Below are 22,605 nucleotides of genomic sequence, written 5' to 3'. Positions count from 1 at the left end.
GAACAAATAGTTCTTGGGTGTAAGTATACACTACTGACAAGTAATATAAAATGGACAAGTCCACTATCGAATCTCAAGGGAACATAGTACAAGTAATTAGTTTTGATTAAAGGAAGACGTCCTCTAAATTTGCAATCGATGGTGACCAAAGAAATTGAACTGTTTCATGGTGTACTTTGAAAATAAAGAAATATAATTCTGGAAAAAACTATTAAAAAACTGATGTGAAAAAATATGATGGAAGGATGAGATTTAAAGGAAAGTTTCAACCTATAAAATAGACATTATGCCCTTTATATACCCACAATTACTCTCCTCAACTAGATTCAGACACAACCTAGCATGCAACCCATATGCACCCACATTTTTGCTCTTTCAAGCTGAGAGAGGTTAAGTCGGATGCAATCAAATTGCTATAAAGATTGCTATAAAGAATATAATGTGGATATCATAAAATTATAATTAAATTATCACCTATGTTGGGTGCAATAAGATTACAAGATTGATTATAATAGAAAAATGATGAGATGCCAAAAGTGACCACGAAATTTTTAGTTCGAATCCTTACTTCTCATGTAGTAAAGAAGAAAAGGGTGTGGGACGCACTTTAATCGGGAGTGCACACAGCTGCCACTGTTCTGAGCTCAGAAATTTCTTCACTGCAACTTTTGCCGGCGCTGCTCATATTTGCTCTTCACAATTCCACAAGAACTTCGAAATCCGTACAATCATCCGATCAGAATACTCGAAAAACCACTATGATTCCACGATTCAGAGTCAAGAACACCGAATTCATCAAGCTATTCACATCCATGAGAACTATCACCACCACTGACTCGCCGTTCCACCGCCGTTTCATAACTCCCCTTCCGTCTAAACCCTTTCTACAACCCCATGCCGCCGCCCGTTCCGCCGGATTGTTCCTTTGGTTTTCTCAGAGACGCCACAGTTGGAAAGGGGCCTCCGACTACGATTACATTAGGGCTGATGTCAACTGTCCAAGGTGCTCCAAGCAAATGCCTCTCATCTTCTCTAATCGCCCCTTGTCCATTACGGCTCGGGAGACTGGCGTCTATCAAGCCCTCAATCTCTGCCCCAATTGCAAAACTGCATTCTATTTTAGACCCTTCAAGTTGGTTCCTTTGCAGGGTACTTTTATTGAGATTGGTAGGGTTAAGGGCGCCAGGGACTTGGATGACCATGTGGGCAATGAATCGAGCCAACATACGAAAGGAGATCTTGGCGCCAATTGTACTGATGATTCTGCCTTGCCTCCACGGTGGAATGGTAGCTGTGGCGGTGGCGGTGGCGACGGTAACTTGGGTTCGGTGGAGAGTAACGGTGTTCAAAAGGGCGACGGCAGTTTAGAAATGCAGTTGCTAACTCCCAAGGAAATTTCTGAGGCGCTGGACAAGTTCATCGTTGGACAAGAAAAGGCCAAGAAGGTTGGTTTCGGGTGATATGACCATATACTGTGCTTCTTATGACATTTTTCACAAGCATTTTGTGCACATTCTACATTTGTGGCGTATTTTTCATAATTGAGGAATTGTGCGCTTCTCTTTTATGTTTCGGTTAGAAACTAAGAGTTCAAGAACGAAACTACAATTGAGGGACTACTATCTCTCCATGAGCATGGAGTTATAAAAAGTCTCCAATTAGCATTGACGAAGAAAGGAGTGATTTTAAAAAATATATTCTATTGGAAGAATGTTCCATGAGGAAGTTAGAAAACACCACCCTCAAGAAGGAACAATGAAAATTTCCGTGAAGACAGACGCACAACAAAGTTAAGGAAAAGGAGTCCCTTGATGAAGGTAGAATATACACAACAGAAGCAGATTTGAAGGATCCTAGAGAATGGATGGGAATAGGAGATGAAGAAGGGACTCACATAACCAAAAATCCTCCCAAAAAATGAGCACCTAAGCCATCCCCAATGGAGAATTTTACATTTAGTAAAAAAGAATTAAAACTAGAAGAAATGACCTTCCCAAGGATTCGTGCATTTGTCCTTAGCCCTAGAAAATGAGATCCATTAAGTGGGAAGAACCCCATATTTGCTTGCAATGATATGATGGCAGAAAGTCTCAGGCTCTAGGGAAAAACAATATAACCACTTAGCTAGGATGGCCTCATTATGAACTCTCAAATTACAAATACCCAAACTGCCCAACTCTTATCAGTTTCATAACAATTTTCCATCTGGTCAAGTTAAAAGCTTGGTGTTTCTCGTTCTCCACTCCCTCCTAAAGAAAGTTCCTCAGGATCTTCTTCCAACCTACTATGAATAGTAAAGAAGATCATAACCAATTATAGGAAATAGGTAGGAATCCCACCCAATGTTGACTGGCTGAATCAGAGTTCCTACCGCCCTAGAAAAGATTACCTTCTTAGATAATTGCTTTTGTTCTTCTCAACCATTGGGTTATAGAAAGATAGATAGAGTGTGGCGTTTGAACGTAATAATGGTGATAAGGGAATTCTGGAGCTGCCATTTGCTGCTTGATCAGGATTTGAAGAACCACCCGTTACTATAAGCTCTATACTTGCTGGTATAACTTAAGAGTTTTATTCTCTAGGCCTTTTTTCTTATGATGCTGTGGCTCCCTCTGTCCAGAGGCAAGGTGATGTAGGACATCATATGTAATTTATTTGAAAAGGAAACAAAGCTTTTCATTGAATAATAAAATTGTAATTTATTTGAAAAGGAAACAAAGCTTTTCAATGAGATAATAAAATGAAGGACATTCTATGTAATCTTGGGTAGTTCTTGACTTTCTTATAATTCTTGTTCAAGATTTTGTTTTCCAGATGGATCTTTTCATTTAAACCATAATAGAAGCAAATGAATCTGGATAGTCAATACCATATGTTTGAGTGAAGCCTTTAGCTACTAGTCTGACCTTATATCTCTTAATTTACAGCCTAACGGTTTCTTATCCTTTGGTCACTCTACTATTTCCCTAATACCAATTATGGTAAACACCCAATTACAGCCTACCAGTCTCTTATCTTTTTGTAACTCTACTATTTCTCCTCCATAACTACTTATTTCCAATTTGGATTTTCTAAAGTCTTATATATATTCTCCTTGGAAGAGCCAAGTCATTTATCCTAATTCCTAGATGTGAAGTCTTTATGACTATTTGCCAATTTTTTATATGGGATATAGGTTGCCATATGGTATTTTGTACAACTTCAAATGCCTTTTCTAATTACTATGGGAGCATCAACATGAGACATAATTGACATAATACTTTAGGGGAGATAAATAATAATGTTTAGAGACGTCAAGAAGGATCCTAGTGATGTTTGGCCGTCGGTGAAGTTCCATGTTTCTCTTTGGACTTTGATTTTGGGACTTTTTGCAATTACTCTATATGCAACATTTTACTTAGTTGGAACCCCTTCCTTTAGTGGGGTTTTTGTGGGCCCGTTTTTCTGTATGCCCTAATATTCTTTTAGTTTTCATTTTTCATTGAAAGCAGTTGTTTGTATATATATATTGCATCTGTAATCTCTTTTACTTGAAAAGTATCCTAAGAAAATGCATTTAATAGCCCTATGATCAAGTTAGGTCGAAAGTGGTTGGTTATGTGGACATAAGTATTACATCAAAATTTTTTGAGGAAAATCAAACTATACGTGGGATGTTGGAAAAACATGTTTTCACTACAAAAATAAGATTAATGCTTTTCTTTTCCCTCCTTAGTCTCTTTGTATTGTATTTGTTTTGGTTCTTTTCGTTTCTTATTTCATTGTACCTTGAGCATTAGCCTCTTTTCATTAATTTAATGAAAAGTTTCCTTAATAAAAAAATTTACCTTCCTGCCACCTATTCTGTACACTGGGATGAAAGGATGGGGGTTTAATCCAGGAAGAAGTTTAGTGTTATTTAGAATTGTCTTTTGGTCCATTGATTTTACCACGAATCTATCATTTTGATTGACTTAATGTTGACATTTCAGGTGCTTTCTGTGGCAGTATACAACCACTATAAGAGGATATATCACGCTTCATTGCAGAAAACGTTAGTTTGCAAGAGTTGTCTAGTTGTCATTTTGCAACCCTTTTCGAAATATAATTTAAATATGCTTAATATTGCTTACTGATGCATGGAGTTCACTGTGATAGTCTATATTTAAAGGAAGAAAATAGTATTATTTTTGAGGGAAAGATATTTTTCATGTTAATGATTGTGATTGGCTTTGAGTTGGTGTCTACATTTGTATTTAGATCAGGACAAGGATCGCTGGGTATTGAATTGGAGAATGATGATAATGAAATTGTGGAATTGGAAAAGAGTAATGTGTTGCTAATGGGTCCTACAGGCTCAGGTACGATTGATTTTCTTCTGCATTTCTTTCTGTGTCCAAGAGCCTTAATTTTGTTGGAGGTTTTTCATTAACCATTTATGGAATCTCTAAGGATAGGGAAGACGTTACTTGCAAAAACCCTTGCTCGTGTTGTGAATGTGCCTTTCACCATAGCTGATGCTACTGCCTTAACTCAGGCAAGTGCATTTTCGGGATAGTTATTTTTTCTTTCCTTGTTAGTGTTATGTTTTTTTCCCTTTCTAAACACTCTCTCTCTCTCTCTCTCTATATATTATATATATAATATATAAACAACACAATTCTGTAAGGCCCCTAGTTAATTGTGATATTAGGATTATTAGTAGAATATTAATATAGTTATTAGGAGGCATATTAGTAATTGCCTATTAGGGTTTGTTAGGACTTTTTAGTTATAAATAGAGGGAATGGGTTGAGAGGAAGGTATGAAAAATTTTGTGAGATTTCCTTTGGGAAATTTGGGAGAGGATTCTCCACCCTCTAGAATGTGCTGAGGTATATTGTAATTTCTTTATAGATATTGCAATATAATTCTACTTTTAGTGTTCTTTGTTTTTTCTTTGTGTTCTTGAGTGTCCTTGTTAGGTGGGTATCCTAACAAATTGGTATTAGAGTTGTAATCATCTTGGGAAGAATGCACAGTAAAACCAAGAGAGAAATGGAGGATAAGATCGAGAGCAATTCGAAAAGTAGTCTAGAATCGAGGAAATGCTTGTTTGATATGGCAAAGTCCGTCGAATGAGTAGATTAAACAGTGCATATGCTTGCAAACAAGAAGGAAAACAAAGGATCGGCGTTCGTAACCGGATCCGCAAGATCATTGAAGGATAAGGAGAGCGATGAAGGAGAGAACTCTCGATATTGGACAAACGAAGGGGGAGTTGATCAGAGTAAATACAAACAATTGGAGATGCTGGTTTTTTCAGGCGATCATCCGGATTTCTGGATCTATTAAGCGGAACATTTTTTTTCGAAATTTATGAACTATTAAATGAAGAGAAGATCAAGGTTTCGGTTAGTACATTTGCACCTGATGCAGGAGATTGGTTTTGTTGGTCACACACCCGGAGTCCGATTCGAGGCTTTGAGCGTGGGGCAAGTTGAAGCAGCGGATGTTTGCATGATTCCCTCCTACTTAGGAAAGTACTCTTCTCTCCCGACTTCTATAAATTAAGCAAGACAAAACGTATGAAGATTATCACAAGAAATTCGAGACCTTAAGAAAAACAGGAAGGGCCGGTGACGGGTGCGAAATCTGAAACTTCCAATAAGCCTGTGGAAGGATCTTTACAAACGTTGAAAGGTATCGAGGTAGAAGGGATGGTGTTTTTTCCAGCAAGCTTCGTTGAGAAAAAAGTGTGTGAGGGTGAGGGTGAGGGTGGGGTTTGCATTAAATGGCAGGAAAAACAAATTGGAGGCTGGGAGAAAAAAGTGGCTAGGGTAAACACCATTATGGATGAGGACCACTAACCATTACCATGTGGAAAGTCATTGGCCCAGGGAGTTGCTTAATGGGCTGAATCCAAATGAAGGAATCGAAGCCCAATTTGAAGGCTAAAGAGAAAGCTGGTGGTCTGGGTTTACTACTTGTTCATTAAATAATTTTTTTTTTTAAAGAAAAAAGATGATTAATCAATTAAAGACTAATCTGAGGAGAAAAAAGAGATGCAACGTAAGTTATTTGTTTTTTTAAGCTGATCTTCAGTTCAAGCTTTTTTGAGCTTTTTTTTTTTTTTTGGGTTTTTTTTCTCGTTCCATATGATATTTCTAAAATCTTTATTATCAGAATTCAATCTCAATTGGAGGGTGTTTGCCTCCCTCTCAAGTGATGGTTTTTAGTCTCTTCAGCAGCCAACAGTTTTATTTGATTTTTCAGACCGTTTGTTTAAGTTTTTGCCCCAGTGTTTGTTCTTTTTGGGGAGTGTAATGCTTTGTGCTTTTCATTTATAAGCTAGTCTTAGTTTGTTTTTGGATGTGATGAGGGCGCTAAGGGGGTGTCAACCTAGTTGAGATGCCCGGGTGCGCTAGCTGATCTGTTTGGTATTCGGTTGTTATTTAGCTCATTGTATAACTCTCTTGTACTTTGGGTTTTTGTTCGCTATTCTCTTACATCAGTGAATTGTTTCCTTTTAAAAAAAAAACATCTTTATGGAAGCATGTGAGGTTCCTAGTTAGGGGTATGATGTTAGTAAGGGCATAGAGTTAATTAGCTAGGGATGCTTTGGTTATAAATAATAGGTGTTAGGGGCTTCTGAAGGGTGTGAAGAATTTTGGTAGTGTCCAACTGTCCATTGTGAAACTTGGGAGAGAGATAACCCCGGTTATTATATATTTATATTGTAATTTCTTTATTGATATAGCAATGTTGTTATGTTTAGTGTTCTCTTGTATTTCTGTGTTTTGATGCCACAGAATAATTTTTAGAAATATTTAATGATTGGACCAATCTGTCTTGATATAGTTCCATTGATTTTTGTTTTTTTTGTTAAACTACCATTTTGGTCTCTATACTTTGAAGTTTGTTCAATTTTAGTTCTGTACTTTCAATAAATCTTAAATTTAGTTTCCAATGCTACTTTATTTTTTGGTTATCTAATAGCATTTTTATTATAAATTTTGAAAATATATTCATACATTTATTAGTTCAAGGTTTTAATCGATATTTTTCCAAAGTTCAGGGGTATAAATTGATATTTTAAAAAAAATAATATAATGAGAAGTTAATAATACTTTCACAATTAGTCCCACCTATCATACAAATTAAAAGTTATTGATCAGTACAATTTTCACATCTCACCCAATGACATCAAAAAAAAAAAAAAAAAAAAAAAAAAAAAAAAAATCAACTCCTGGTCAGTTCGGTTTTTTGATAAAAAAATATATGCTATTCCAATCAGTAACCGGTAAGCTCTAGATCTTTTCTCTTGTTTCTATATCAGGAATTTTGAGCCTGAATCANAATATAATGAGAAGTTAATAATACTTTCACAATTAGTCCCACCTATCATACAAATTAAAAGTTATTGATCAGTACAATTTTCACATCTCACCCAAAAAAAAAAAAAAAAAAAAAGGAAAAAAAAAAAAAGAAAAAAGAACTTTCAATATAAGCCTGATTTTTGATAAAAAAATATATGCTATTCCAATCAGTAACCGGTAAGCTCTAGATCTTTTCTCTTGTTTCTATATCAGGAATTTTGAGCCTGAATCATCTCTACATATTTTATTGATTCGAAATAATTCAAGTTCTTTTTACCAAGCAGCACTTTTGTCAGTTGGCTCAGTAGATTTTAATTCTCACTCTCCTTTTCAGGCAGGTTATGTTGGAGAAGATGTGGAATCAATATTATACAAGCTCCTTCTGGTATTAATTTATTTGTTTCCCCTCCTGTCTCAATTACTTTCTAAGTCGTTTTGAAGGTATTTTGACTCTTGAGTTCAAAATCTGTGTTTTGACCAAGATATGCTGAGAGTCATGGCTTTGGAATCACTGGATCATCCTCATATAATGTTACCATTTATTTTGTGTGTAACTATTACTAAGTTTTTAAAAATCCTTAAATCTAAGTTTTGATTCAAATCGTTCAACCACCTTTTTTTGAGTCCAAATGGTCCTGCGTAGATGGACTCTGAGGTTCAAAAGAGGGCACAGCTGTGGTACAGTTTGTTTATTTAATTTTATATTCAAGAACTATTAAGCTTTTGAAGCGTTAAAAAATAGTAACACTGTCTGTTTATTTCTTTGTTTTTTTTTAAGAAACAAACACTTTTCAATGATATAATTAATAGAGACTAATGCTCAAAGGTAAAAAAACTCTGAAGGGGAAGCAAGAACATTAAAATGATAATATCAGAACATTAAACCAGACGTCTAGTCATGATGAATTATAAGGGAAACATAAAAGCAATTCAATTAAGACTGATATCTTGAATAGAGTAGCCAGTGAAGCCTTTAGAAAGAGAGCAGTAGAGCACCATGAAGATGCCTTTAGATGAGCTGAACTAAAACGATCATCCTAAGGAAGACCTGTTATGGAAAACCCTTCAGTCACGCTTAAACCATAATTCGGATAACAAAGCTTTCACTGCATTAGACCACTCTCTATAGTAAATTTGCCCCTGATGAAGTATGTTTCAATTTTTTACCATATATAGAACAAAAACGAGTTCAAATTTTCTCAACTTTGTATGAACTAGAAATACTAGCAAAAGAAACAAAGAATAATTCATAAAGCAATTGTAGACTTGGGATATGTTCCTTGCATGTGGAATAAAAGACAGTTTTCATTATTTATTTACCATTGCAACATTAAGAATTTACTTAGAAATGAAAAGTAGGTTGGTGTAGCTGATTGAAAAACCTCAAGGAACTATTTTGTGATAAATTTCCTCTGGCTAATGGATCCGAGTTTGTGTCCGTAGGGGTGTTCAAGAGGAGTGATTTTAGACCCATCAGCTTAGTCACATCTCTCTATAAGATAATATTTGAAGTTCTTGCTAAAAGACTTAAGAAAGTCCTCCCTCTTATTGTGCATTACTTGCAAGCAGCCTTTGTTGAGGGGCATCAAATTCTGGATGCAATTTTGACCGCGTCTGAATCCTTGGATGATTGGCAGTCACTTGGGAAAAGAGGGGCTCTCCTAAAGCTTAATTTGGAAAAGGCTTATGATAAGGTTGACTAGTCTTTCCTCGATTCGATTTTGAAGTTAAAGGGCTTTAGTAAAAGGTGGAGGAAATGGATTTGGGGTTGCCTCTCATCGACCAACTTCTCTATCCTTATTAATGGAAGGCCGCGAGGCAAGATCTTTGCCAAACGAGGTTTACACCAGGGTGATCCCCTTGCTCCCTTTCTTTTCACAATTGTGGGAGACGCCCTTATTCGTATGATTTACTTTTGCAATGAAAGAAAGCTCATCATAGGGTTCTCCTTTGGCGTTATGACCTTTGACTTGACTCATCTCCAGTACGCTGATGATACCTGACAGAGCATTTGCCGTCTCTAGTAAACCTCAACCAATCAAATAATATTTATAATCATGAACTAACAACTTATACTAACTAGTAGCTTAAGTGGTAAATCTGAGTCGAACCATAGGGAAGCACGAAAGATTAATCCTTCAAAACTCATTTTTAGTTAAAGTGGTAAACAGAGGGGGGGTTTGGTGTGGATTGGATGATCGAAATGCAGATTAATTTCTGCGAAAAGTAAATGATATAAGTGTAATTAATCAAGATGTCCTAGTTTAGAGGAATGGAGTCACCAAATGCAATTTAGATCACTGAATTATTATCTTATGACTTAACGTTTCTTGCCTATGCCTAACCAAGTTAATTTGAATCCCAATTAACCGTCCTTATTATCTAATTAGCTAACATGAGGAAACGAAACTGCTCTAAACACATTAGCTAATTGTATTAAGCTTTAGGGAGATGCTAGGATGAACTAATTAATTTCCAATAATTGATGGGCTGGTCCCCCCACACCAAGTAGCGCTCTAGATAGGCCGAAGCGATGTGAGCCCCAACACTGGAATAGTTTTAGTAAACTGTTTGGTTCATAGTACTTCAAGTTAAAGCTAGATTATCTCTTTCCCCGTCTAGTTAACTCGTTCAATATGATTTTCACATTAAGAATGATTAAAGCATTACTTAGTGCGGTTGACTTCAAAATTAAGCAAGTTAATCTATTCTCTTGCTTCCTATGGTTCATTGCCTCAACTAAGGTTAAACCTAAGCATGGAATTACATAAACAAGTACTGGTTGTCAATCAAATACATAGAAATGCAATTCACAGTCAGTAAATTCAGAGTGAGAATCCATAAACAAGATATATATATCATAATATAAAGATTCTCCCATAATTGCAATGGTTTCTCCAAATTCTCTAAACTAAGAAAACCCTAGAACTTACCTTCTCATGGAGATGAAGAAGACAAATCCTGAAATCTCCTTGATTATAATTACAAAAAGAACATCCAAAGAATAAAGTGGAATAGAGAAGAGAGGGGAAAGGGGCTGGAAGCCCATTGGGTGATTCTTCTGCTCTAGAATCGAAGAACAATATATAAGCTAGTAGTGCAACTTTGCAACGCTCAATGCGCATTGCAACACTCCAATCGGAGCGTAGACCTCTGGCAATGCAATGCTCTTTGCTACGCTTTTGGGCTGGTCGTGCGCGCGCGTTTCTTTGAAGTGCCCGTCAAACTTCGGAGCGTCATACCGCTCTAAGATAGCGTTGTGATGCTGTGTGAAATGATAGCTACTGCCTTTGAGCGTAGATCTATGCTTGGTAGAGGGTTGCAATGCTCGATCTAGGGGCATTTTGGTAATTTATCTCCTTTGAAGTCCGGATGCTCAATTTAGCTCCAAATTGCTCCAAATTAACCTTGAATGACTTGTAATGGTCGACTCTATCTCCTAGGCGCTCGAAACCCTGTAAAAACATTAGTTGAACACATTACACATAGTAATGACCTCGAATTAAGAAGAGGAAGATAGCATACATCAACACCCTTTTTTGCTCTTTGGGAGAATGAAATCTTTCGACTTGGTGGATGGTTGTCAACTTGTTCCTATTGGTTTCGGGTTTGTCTCTTAATGTCTTTAAGACCTCTCTTATCGGTTCAAACCATGATAATGAGGAAGTGAATCTCTATGTTGCAAAGTTTGGTTGTAAAGTTGAGTTTCTCCCGTTCACGTATTTGGGTTTTCCTATGGTCGGGAAACACAAAGCGAAGGAGGCTTGGATTGCTCTTGAAGAGAGGTTTAAAATTAAGGTTGATAAATGGAGGGGGATCCTCCCTCTCTAAGGGTGGTAGACTGCTCGCCCAATTGGTGCTTAACTCTCTCTCTCGTGTTACTTCTTCTCTCTTATGCAAGCTTCGATCGTTACTGTCAATCGCTTGGAAAAGATTATCAGAGACTTCATATGGACGAGGGGTCCCTGCAATCCTAAGTCCCACCTTGTCAACTAGAGTGTGGCGTTTTTCCCCATCGACTTTGGTGGTCTTGGAATTGGCTCCCATCATCAGAAGAACACTGCCTTCTTATGAAATGGTTGTGCAGGTTTTGCCATGAAGAAGACACTTGAGATGTGTTATTGGGACCATATATGGGGTTGATGCTCTTGGCTGGGCTTTTAAAATGCCTAAGAAGGGGAGGAAATCTAGACTGTGGGCCAACATTTGAAAGATAATTCTTTAACTTCACAGAGTTTATCGTGGGAGATGGGAGATTGGTTGGGAAGACAGGTGGTGCGACTCTCAATCCTTTACTCTGAAATTTCCTGATACTTATACTTTATCTCTAGAAAAGGATACTGTGATTATGACTTGTTGGTGTGCCTTTAGCCAATCCTGGAACTTGGGTCTCAGATGACCAACTTTTGATAGAGAGTTGGGTGATTTGGTGGCAGTTTTGAAAACCTTAAACTCTTGGACGCCTCAAGATTCTCATGATTGTCTCAAGTAGAAGTTAGATGCCTTTGGAAAGTTTACTACTGAAGCTACTTTTTTGATTCTCATTGAGAGAACCTCTGCCCTTCCTTTAATGTCTCTTGTATGGAGGCTCAAAATCCCTAGAAATGTTAAATTCTTCCCGTGGTCCTTTGCTTATAGAAGCTTAAACACCCAGGAGAAACTTTGAAGGAAGCTTAAAAATTCTTCCCTTTGCCCTTCCATTTGTTGTCTTTGCCTATAGTTGAGGAGTCCCGGACCATTTGTTCCTTCACTGTGACTTTGCCACTATGAGGTGGGCTCCTCTGGTTAGAACGTTTGGGCTGGAGTGCTGCCTACCTAGTAGGGTAGACGATTAGATGGTGAATAGGTTGGACTGCTTTGCGTTCAGTGGCAGAGGTAAAATCATTTGGAGATGTGCTACTCATTCGCTCCTTTGGTGCATTTGGAAGGAAAGAAATAACAGAATTTTTTAAGATAAGTTTTCTCATTTTGATTCTTTTTGGATGGTTGTGCAACACACAAACCCTTGGTGGTAACGACTCGACTCCCTATGACTTGTGCTAGATCGTTACTATACGCATGCGTACTTCTCAAGACGACATTTTCCATGAATGGGCTAAAACTAAATAATTGTTATAAAATAAATAACTTTAATTAAAACTAAACTATTGAAAATCTTTAATCAGGATACCCTTAATGAAATAAAGCATCAATAGAAAATTTTATCTAAAACAACCATCAGTATAGAAACTGAAAGTTTTCTCAATTTAATTACAAAACTAAGATTTTAAAACATGAAAACATGGAAACAGGAGTGGAAGCATATGACTAGTCCCAGTGGCACGATCACGGATTTCTCCTATCATTCGTTGGTGTGCCTTTACCCTTACCTGAAAAACATAACATAATAAAGAATGAGTATAAAATACTTAGTAAGTAACCTCACTACCGGAGTCAAACTATGCACTTATATCCAATAAATGCAACGTACTGGTGGGACATGCATATAATAAACTAAGTCTTGGATGGCCACCTAGTGAGCGATTTAACTCAACCTGACATGCATATGGTGGCCCGAAGGTTCACAAACATAGTAGGGCACCTGTCGGCACCCGATAACATAGTAGGAAACTTGTTAGTTTCTAGTAATATAGTAGGAAACCCGTAGGCTTCTGGTAACATAGTAAGAAACCCGTAGGCTTTCGATAACATAGTAGGACACCTGTCGGTTTCTGGTAACATAGTAGTATTAGAAGAGTAAATCGTCACTTTTATCTATAGACATATCATGCTTTCCGTAAATTTCACAACATAAATCATAGTACATGTCTCATGGTCCTATACATAATCATATCAGTAGCATACTTAAATCAACATGCTCATAAAACAGTTCTTGGCATATCTTGCTTCTCAATTCATCCTGTCAAAACATAGAATAAAGATTAGTAACTCAACTTTAATTTATATTATGAAAAATTATTTTGTAAAATTGTTCAATAAAAGAACTATAAATATATGTATTTCATAAATAAAGGAAATACTTTTAGACTTCATAATATGTTCAATTCAACTTGATTCAATCCAAACTAATTTTAGGTGAACTCATGAACCAATCCAACCCATACAATTGGTGAGGTTTCATGTTTCTTTATGGGTTTTGGTTTCGAAGACTATTTGTAATTAGTTTTTAGGTAACATTTTACTTAGTTGGAACCCATTTAATGGAGTTTTTGTGAGTTTGTTTTTTTGTGTGCCCTTGTATTCTTTCACTTTTTTTTTTAATGAAAGCCTTGTTTTAAATATATAAAAAAAACCACCAACCCATACAATTTTGATTTAATTGGTCTTTCAAAAGGATAAAAAAAGATTTAATTGAACCCGAACTAAACATACAGGTTGGGTTATTAAGTTTTTCAGGTCATTGGGTTTTTTGAACCACACCTAATAATTTGTTTTTGTCACATACTTAGCTTTACCATTTTAGGAAGTATGTGAAGTCTAAGGTCGAAACTTTTCCGTATTTTTGTTAAATATTTTCATGTTTTCATTATTTGTCCTTTTACCTTTGCTCGAAATACACGGTGCTTTAATTGTACAGGATGCGGAGTTCAATGTAGAAGCAGCTCAACGTGGGATAGTATATATTGATGAGGTTGATAAGATAACTAAGAAGGTATAGCATGGTCTAAGATCTATTGGCAACTTTATCGTATTTGTCATAACTTGCTTTATTTCTTATTAGAGTGAGAGCATAAACTCTGGCAGAGATGTATCTGGAGAGGGGGTCCAGCAGGCACTTCTGAAAATCCTTGAAGGAACCGTGGGTATTCAATTTGACAGTAATATTTTTCATTTTTGTTGTTGTGCGTTATTTCTTATTTATTTATTTGTTTAACTTGTCTTGCATTGCTTCATCAGTAACGACCCAAACTTTCGAGTACTTTGACAAGGGCCGTTATTGATAAGCACACATTTACATTTAAAACATTTTGACCATTGAAGCAAAATTCGTTAAAACAATAAAGAAAACTTCAAAATCAATTTATAAAACTTAATAAAAGCAAATAAGCAAAACATTTATTCGGGGTCCCCTAAAATCATTTACAAAGAAATCAATTAGAATAATAAAATAAAATTTTCTGTCCAACATTAAAACTTTCAAATACCTAAAAAAAACATAGATTGAGCGGAAGCGATTCCTTTGGTCCTCTTATGGCTCTGTCCGGGTCCCGTCTGTCGCTCGTCAAGCTGTTCTTGTCATTACTTGAAAACATAAAGGAAGAAAGGATGAGTATAACAATATCTAGTAAGTTATTCGCTATTGAGCCTTGTAGGTAACCTGTTAACTAGTTTATCTAGGCATCGGTGTACATCCATATCATATCAGTCGTAGTGATCCCGAAGAATTGCATATTAGTCATAAATACGATCCGGAAGAAACACACATTAGTTGTGTTGTGTATCCCGAAGGTACACAAATCATTTGTAAACATGAATCCGGAGGAACATGCATCAGTCATAGTGTGTAACCTGAAGGTACATGAATCAGTCATAAATATGAACTCGGAGGAACATGCATCAGTTATAGTGTATGTTATAATTCTATAGTTAGGGTTTTCCATTCTTGTAAATATTTTGTGATATTTTCTTTTTCTATGTTTTGTACACTTGTATATATTCATATCTTTGGTGAATGAATAGAGTATTCTGATTCTTTCTCAAACCTAAGAGTTTTACATGGTATCAAAGCAACCTTAACAAACTTAGGGTTTTGTGAACCTTAGGGTTTGAGAATTTAGAACCAGTTTGTGATACGTTTAGGGTCTTGTGGAGAGGTGAATTTACACTTTTGCTCACAGTCGCCGTCTTTGGTTCGTTCGCCGTCATTAGTCGCCACCGTCGTGGGAAAAAAAAGGCTATTTTTTCAACACCACCCAGTCCATCGAGGAGCCCAGCTGTTGATCTACAAAACCCCAAAGTTCGGATCCCATCTAACCAGCACATGGGGCTCACGTGCCGCTTGTTCCAACTTGCCATCCGTCCATGCGCCGGTGCGTGTAGGCGCGTGCGCCATCGATTTTGGTTCGCCTTCTGTGGGTTTCCTTAGTGTTGTTGACTCTTTTTGGTGGTGTGTGTGTTTGGGATATATAGATATACTCACTGCTTGTAAAGACATCTCTTCGGTAAATTAAGGTTTGATTCTCTGCTGTCTGGTGTCTACTTTTTGAGGTAATGGCTGATAAGAAACCAGTAATGTCTGAGATTGTTCCTATGGTGTCAAAAGTAACTGAACACAAGTTGAATGGATCCAACTATTATTCATGGAGATCAAATCCAGGAGGTGTTTGCTATTATTGTCATAAACCTGGCCATACGAAACGTGAATGCAGAAGGTTGCTGAACAAGAGGTCAGAGGATGCCATCACCCTCTGCACATGTCGCCTCTACTCCTGATAATCTTGACAAGTCAATTACGATTTTGCAGAGGAGTTTGCTAAATTTCAGCAGTATCAAGAGTCATTGAGGGCATCATCTTCTACTCCCATTACGGCCATCGCAAGAGACAACTAACATTTCTAAATACCTTCTTTCCTCCACGTCAAAATGGGTCATTGACTCTGGCGCTACAGACCATATGACAGGTAACCCTAAGTTTATTCTCTAACCTTTATACATCTATCTCTTCACCTAATGTCACTATAGCTGATGGAACCTCCACTCTTGTTTTAAGATCAGGAATCGTCCATCTCACTGAATCAATTTCTCTGTCATCAATTTTAAATTTACCACATTTCTCGTTTAATTTGATTTTGATCAGTAAACTCACTCGTAATCTTCATTGTTGTGTCTCATTTTTTCTTGGTTATTGCTTATTTCAGGATCTTATGACGAAACAGACTATTGGTAAAGGGTGGGATTTGGAGGTTTACATCTTTGAACCACAAACACCTACGGCCATTACATGCTCTAGCATGTCTTCTCCCTTTGAAGAGCATTGTTGTTGGGTCATCCGTCTATTTCTGTGTTGAAGAATCTTCGTCCACAACTTCAACATTTGTCTTCTTTAGATTGTGAGTCATGTCAGTTTGCTAAATTTCATCGTTTGATTTTTATCCCCGAGCCAATAAACGAGCTAGTGCTCCTTTTGAATTAGTCCGTCTATGTTTGGGTCCATGTCCTGTTAAGTCCAAAGGAGGGTTTAGATATTTTGTTACATTTGTCCGATGACTATTCTCGTGTTACGTGGTTATATTTAATGAAAAGTCGTTCTGAGTTACTTTCTCATTTTCGTAACTTCCATGCTGAAATTCAAACTCAGTTTAGTGGTGCTCTTAAAATCCTACGGAGTGATAATGCTAAGGTATATTTCTCTCATGCACTCAAATCTTATTTAGATGTCCATGACATTCTTTATCAATCTTCTTGTGTCGATACTCCATCTCAAAATGGGGTTGCAGAACGAAAGAATCGTCATCTCCTTGAGACAACTAGAGCTTTGATGTTTCAGATGCATGTTCCAAAATCCTATTGGGTTGATGCTGTTTCCACAACTTGTTTCTTAATAAATCGCATGCCCTCTTCCATTCTTAAGGGTGAGATACCTTTTTGTACTTTATGTCTCAAGCAACATTTGTTTCCCATTCCACCCAAAATATTTGGTTGTACCTGCTTTGTTCGGGATGTATGGCCTCAGCATACCAAGCTGGATCCAAAGTCCTTAAAATGTATTTTCCTTGGTTATTCCCGTGTCTAAAAGGGGTATCGGTGTTATTGTCCTAGTCTAAATAAATATTTCGTCTCAATTTATTTATTCTACGATATATTTATATACTTTTCATCAAGTAAAATGAAAAGGTTAGCTAGAACAGGTCAAAGGGTTTATGGCCAGGAGGCTACGAAAAAGAATCGAAAGATGGAAGCTGTAAAGTGATGTTGTTACAAAATGATTTATTGACCGTGCTTTATTTGGAGGTTTAGACAACATCAAGGATATTTACGTTTATGGAGTGCTTTGAGTAAAGACTCCTTAAATTAATTCCTTTTAGATTTTGCTCACTTGTGCTACATTAGCATTCTCCAAGAGGGTGCTGGAAAGATTTTTAAATTGACCTTAGCCGATTCTCTTTCATCTATGATGATCATCCATCCCAATGTTCCAAAATTATTGTTTTTCTTCCTTCATCAACAAAAATGCTAGTATAATTTTTCATACGGTTTCAGAATTTGGAAACATTTCATTTCCACCAAGGACTTCTCCAGCAGAAGGCAGAACTATAAAGATTCAACTGAAAATCCATCATGTTCCAGTATTCCTAGGGAGCTTTGGTCCAGCATGAGGTTCCATGTTTCTCTTTGATCTTGAGTTTTGAAGACCTTTTGTAATTATTTGGCAACTTCTTACTTAGTTGGGAACCGTTTCTCTAATGAGGTTTTCCAATGGGCTTGATTTTTTTGTACCTCGTATTCTTTCATTTTTTTTCTCAATGAAAGCAGTTGTTTTTTTTTTTTTTTTTTTTTTTTTTTTAGAAAAAAAAAATCCATTAGGTTCAAGTGATTTCTAAGTTTATGATAGGTACCAACATTCAGCAGATTCACGATACCAATCATTCTTTTTCTTCCGTGTTCAGATCTAAATAATGTTCTTTAAATTGTCTGACTAGCGGCCTTGAAGTGCTTCAAGGCATCTGCCTATGCTAGGTAAAAAGAAGCTTATGCCTCTATGGATAGAAGTGTCTGCCTTTGAGGTGTGAAAGGCCTAAGCGTCAGTGAAAAGTGAGGAAAAAAATATTAATTACAGCAGATTAGGGGATGCTGGCGGTGGTGAGATCCCATTTAATGGGGTTTTCAAGGGAAAAAAATTGCCTTGCCGACTTAAAACAACCTGACACAATTTAGGGGACAACTTGAGTCATCTGTTTTACTCCCGTGAGTACCGCAGAACTTCTTGGATTTTAGCAGTGAACTGTGGTATATTCATATTACTGACTCCGAAGTCTTTCTTTGGGCTCTTTCTCAGATGTTTTATGTAGTTGTAGTTCATTTAGAATACTTTGTATTCTTCTTGGATCTTGCGGTTCTTTGTCTTATTATCATCCACTGTATATTTGCCTCTTTATTAATGAAATCTGGCTTCCTACTTTCAAAAAGAAAAAAGAAAAACAAAAATCATTCCGAACTTCTCATTCTACTTCTAAACCATTTACTTTATTTCAGGTAGTGGATGTTTCAGACAAAGGTGCTCGAAAGCATCCTGGAGATGATACGATTCAGGTGGAGTTGAACTGCAATTTAATATTGCTTTTATTGGTTTTCTTCCTTGATATATTTATAATGTGCAATCACATTCGAATGTTAGCTCTACTTTCAGCTACCTTATTAGGTACTTAACATGAAAATTCATTTGCTTTCTCACTCAATTGACGAGAAAGGTCTAGAAGTGATGAGCCATCATTTTAAAATATTAAGTTATTAACTTCTTGAATTCACATAGTCCAAAACCTTTTCTAGTTGTTTGACATTGACAACTTGTGGGCGATCAGTCACTGTAAAGGCTCAAGCTTGACCTAGGACCCAACCCATGGATTTGACCAATTGGATCGAACTTTGGATCAGGTTGGGTGGCCCATTGGATAATTGATTTTTTAACTATTTTTTGAAAAATATTTTTCTATATTTCTTAAAGTTGAAATTTAAAAAAATATAGGGAAAAAAAATCTATTTGTGTTCTTAAACTTCGGGGTTGTATCACTTAAAACCACAAATTAGTATTATAGCAATAAAAATTCTAAACTTCATAAGTGAACCAAGTTAGACCCCTTGTTAGTATTTCATTTTTAAACTGTTGATACTTAATTTTCATGAGCATTAGTCTCTTTTTCATTTCCTTAATGAAAAATCTCGTATCCTCTTCGAAACGTGTATAGAACTTTCTTTAAATGTTGGAATTAATATATTTATTATCTTTTTTGAGATAGGGATTAGTGTATTCATAGAGAAAAATACTGAAATTAAATATTGGATAAACTTTCCGTTCTAAAATTATCATTGCATAATTTTCACTAATGTGAGTGATTTTTCATCTTCTCATCTTTTATGAATGGCAGATGGATACAAAAAACATTCTCTTCATATGTGGTGGTGCATTTGTTGGCTTGGAGAAGTGCATCTCTGACAGGTATAGCATTGCTTCGTTCTAAATGTCAATAACTGATGAATTTTTGTTTTTACCCTTTTAATAATCCATGTATGGAAACTGAATATCAACGCTCTTTCTACAGGCAGCATGATTCTTCAATTGGCTTCGGGGCTCCAGTTCGTGCCAGCATGAGAACCGGTGGATTGACTGAAGATTTAGTGACATCTTCGATGCTCGAATCTGTGAGACCTTAAACCAAAAGTTAAGGCCCGTTTGGTAGCCATTTTGTTTTTGGTTTTTTGTTTTTGAAAATTAAGCTATGGACATTGCTTCCACCTCCAAATTTCTTCCTTTGTTATCGACTAAAAATAGTTTAAAAAATAAAGCCAAAATTTGAAAACTAAAAAAAAAGTAGCTTTTAAAAACTTATTTTTGTTTTTGAAATTTGGCTAAAAATTCAGCCATTGTACTTAAAAAAAAGATGCAAATCATTGTAAAAAATCGGGAGGAAATAGATTTAATTTTCAAAAACCAAAAATAAAAAATGAGATAGTTTCCAAACGGGCCTAAATTGTTGCACTACGAAGTATTTTTGTTATTATATCTTTGGCATTTTCTGAACTGAGGCTTCATTTACTTCATTTTTTCCCTTCCATTTCACAATTTGTCTTCATTCAACTACTGAAATGGTCTTTTAACTTTAGGTAGAAAGCAGTGATCTTGTTACGTATGGTCTCATACCTGAATTTGTTGGACGATTTCCAATTCTTGTGAGTTTGTCAGCTTTGGATGAGGATGAACTTGTCCAGGTTTGTCTAGTCTTTTGGGTCATATTTACTTCGACCATTGAATTCTAGCAACGGCCATATTTCTTTATTCTGTTTTTGCCACTTAACTCTGGAAGATATAACAGATTTCTTTATCCTTATTCCTCTTTAATAGGTTCTTACAAAACCAAAAAATGCGATTGGGAAACAGTACAAGAAGATGTTTAGAATGAATGATGTAAGTACTTTTTTAAATATAATTAATGAACCAGGCATTTATTACATATGTGAAATGTTAACCTAAGTTGCTTCTTCTCCAATTTATCAATAAAAGAAGTTAAATTGCAAATTTGGTCCTATAGTTTGATGGAAGTTAGAATTTAGTCTACATGGTATTGTGATTTAGAATTTAGTCATTATGGTTTGATAAAACCTCACAAATAATCTTTAATTTTCTCCAAACGATAAGGACCAAATTCTTACTTCAAACCATAGGTACCAAATTTGCAATTTAATTAAAAAAAAAAAAAAAAAAAAAAAAAAACTCAAAGAACTTGTAAATCCAATAATCTTCTTATGTGTTTACTCCAAGTCCTCATATGATTTTGCAGGTTGAATTACATTTCACCGATCGTGCTTTAAGAATGATTGCGAGGAAAGCAATGAAAAAAAACACAGGTGCTAGAGGATTAAGATCCATTTTAGAAAATATTCTGACAGAAGCTATGTTTGAGGTATCACATTTTGGAGTGCAATGTGTTTGTTTATTCTTCATGGAATTTTTATCTTCCTAATTTCAAAATCATATTGGTTCTGAACATATGCTTTTTTCTTTTCCAAATATTTATAAAATGTTAACTCGTTTGTAAGTTTGAATACTGGAAACTGCTGCGCCAATTAAATTCATTATATTCAGGTTCCAGAAACTAACAGCATAAAGGCTGTTCTGGTTGATGAAGAAGCTGTTGGATCAGTGGACGCTCCAGGCTGTGGAGCGAAAGTTCTTTGTGATGTCGATGAATTAAAGCAATATTCAAAAGGTGAAATAGTGAGAAATCTGAAGGTATATTCTCATGATGCCCACTTGAACCCTTTGTCGTCCCATTTTTCTGTTGATCCTTTGCTTCAGTTTGAATGTTATGGATATGTAACATTGGCAAAGATAACGTACTTACCATTTTGTGCCATCATTGACATTTACGTAAATCCTCTCATCGATTCATCTTCTAGAAGGGTTCAAAGCTTATAAAAAAAAAGTGTCCCAAGCATGTCGTGGACGTGCTGGATACCTTTTTTCCCTAGTATTAAACGTTTATCCAGCATGTGCCTGAGCATGTCCATGTTAGAAACCAATGATATGTTAGAATAGATTGTTCGTGGTACTGAATGAATGATATAATTTTTGTGAGACTGAAGTGAATGGTTATTTCATTAATACAATGAAATGTTTTGTTTGCCGTTTAAAAAAAAAAAGAGACATGAATTTTCAGTTCTCCTCATCAAATTTTTTTGTGGCTATGAAGTTTGACATACTATCTTTGCCCTGATGTACAGGGAAAGGGTGTTTTGGCAGACGAGGGTCGGTTCTCAAATGGAGTCGAGTTTCCATCTGTAACTATGAGATTGTGAATGCCTTCTGCAGACCATAATGTAAATTTATTGGACAAATCAGTATCAATAATAATAATAGGTAAGCATCCACTTTTTCTGCTGATTTTTTTTCCCCAAAACGGAAAACAAACTAGAGAAGAAAAGAAGGTTAAAATTAGGTGATGAAGTTACAGGCATAGTACTTGGTGAATTTATGGAAATATGGAGTAGAAAATATGTGATCTTAGTGAATAAAACTTGGAAATTCTTTCCAATTTCTTAGAAACTTGAAGGACTGACTAGAAACTTGATGTAATCGGGAGAGGAGTTCACGAGAGCCATGTGATGTGAGTTCTTTTAGACGATTAGGCTTTTGCTCGCTTGGAACATCGAGTTTAGTGTTGTAATCAGGGAGTTTTTCCTCCGTCCACCCTTTCGTTAGAAGGGTTGATTTTTTAGGCTGGTAGGGGTTTGTGCCATTTTAGGGGTTGGTTAGGGATCTAGTAAAGTGTGGTCCTTTGTTAGATTTCATGTTTCCTCAACTTCAATTTCAAAGACCTTTTGTTACTATCTTATAGGTTCTATTTGCATAGTTGGAATTCTTTTGTGTAATTTGGTTCCTATTTTTGTGTGTTGGTTTTTTGTACGCACCTGTATTCTTGTATTTTTGGGGTGATTTGACAAATATCTCACTTTAAAATGAAAATTTGAAAAATATTTGAACACAGTTTTTATCCCGAAGAAATGTTGAAACGTAAAATATTAAATTTACAGTGATTATTTAAAAATATGAAAT

General features: G+C 36.0%; 1 protein-coding gene across 4 annotated transcripts; it reads left to right on the top strand.

Annotated features, from left to right (window-relative positions):
• Positions 1-452: 452 nt before the first annotated feature.
• LOC120068950 (CLP protease regulatory subunit CLPX2, mitochondrial) lies at positions 453-21,933 on the top strand. Of its 4 annotated transcripts, XM_039020589.1 has the most exons (15): positions 470-1,445; positions 3,972-4,033; positions 4,240-4,340; positions 4,437-4,516; positions 7,672-7,722; positions 13,915-13,989; positions 14,059-14,136; positions 18,531-18,587; positions 19,421-19,491; positions 19,595-19,694; positions 20,157-20,261; positions 20,395-20,457; positions 20,831-20,953; positions 21,136-21,282; positions 21,774-21,933. In XM_039020589.1, the coding sequence occupies exons 1-15, from the start codon at positions 759-761 to the stop codon at positions 21,846-21,848; spliced, it is 1,875 nt and encodes a 624-aa protein (XP_038876517.1). In that variant the 5' UTR covers positions 470-758; the 3' UTR covers positions 21,849-21,933. The 4 variants fall into 4 exon arrangements, 2 of the variants coding, with proteins under 2 accessions (XP_038876518.1, XP_038876517.1); XR_005479406.1 differs by lacking the exons at positions 21,136-21,282; positions 21,774-21,933 and having other exon boundaries at positions 465-1,445; positions 20,161-20,261; positions 20,831-20,909; XR_005479405.1 differs by lacking the exons at positions 18,531-18,587; positions 19,421-19,491; positions 19,595-19,694; ... (3 more) ...; positions 21,136-21,282; positions 21,774-21,933 and adding exons at positions 15,138-15,724; positions 15,802-15,944 and having other exon boundaries at positions 453-1,445; positions 14,059-14,140.
• Positions 21,934-22,605: the final 672 nt, after the last annotated feature.

The sequence above is a fragment of the Benincasa hispida genome, unplaced genomic scaffold (assembly GCF_009727055.1).
Source record: "Benincasa hispida cultivar B227 unplaced genomic scaffold, ASM972705v1 Contig159, whole genome shotgun sequence".
Lineage (NCBI taxonomy): Eukaryota > Viridiplantae > Streptophyta > Magnoliopsida > Cucurbitales > Cucurbitaceae > Benincasa > Benincasa hispida.
Note: the sequence above shows the minus strand (reverse complement) of the source record. Positions and strands in the feature narration are given on the sequence as shown.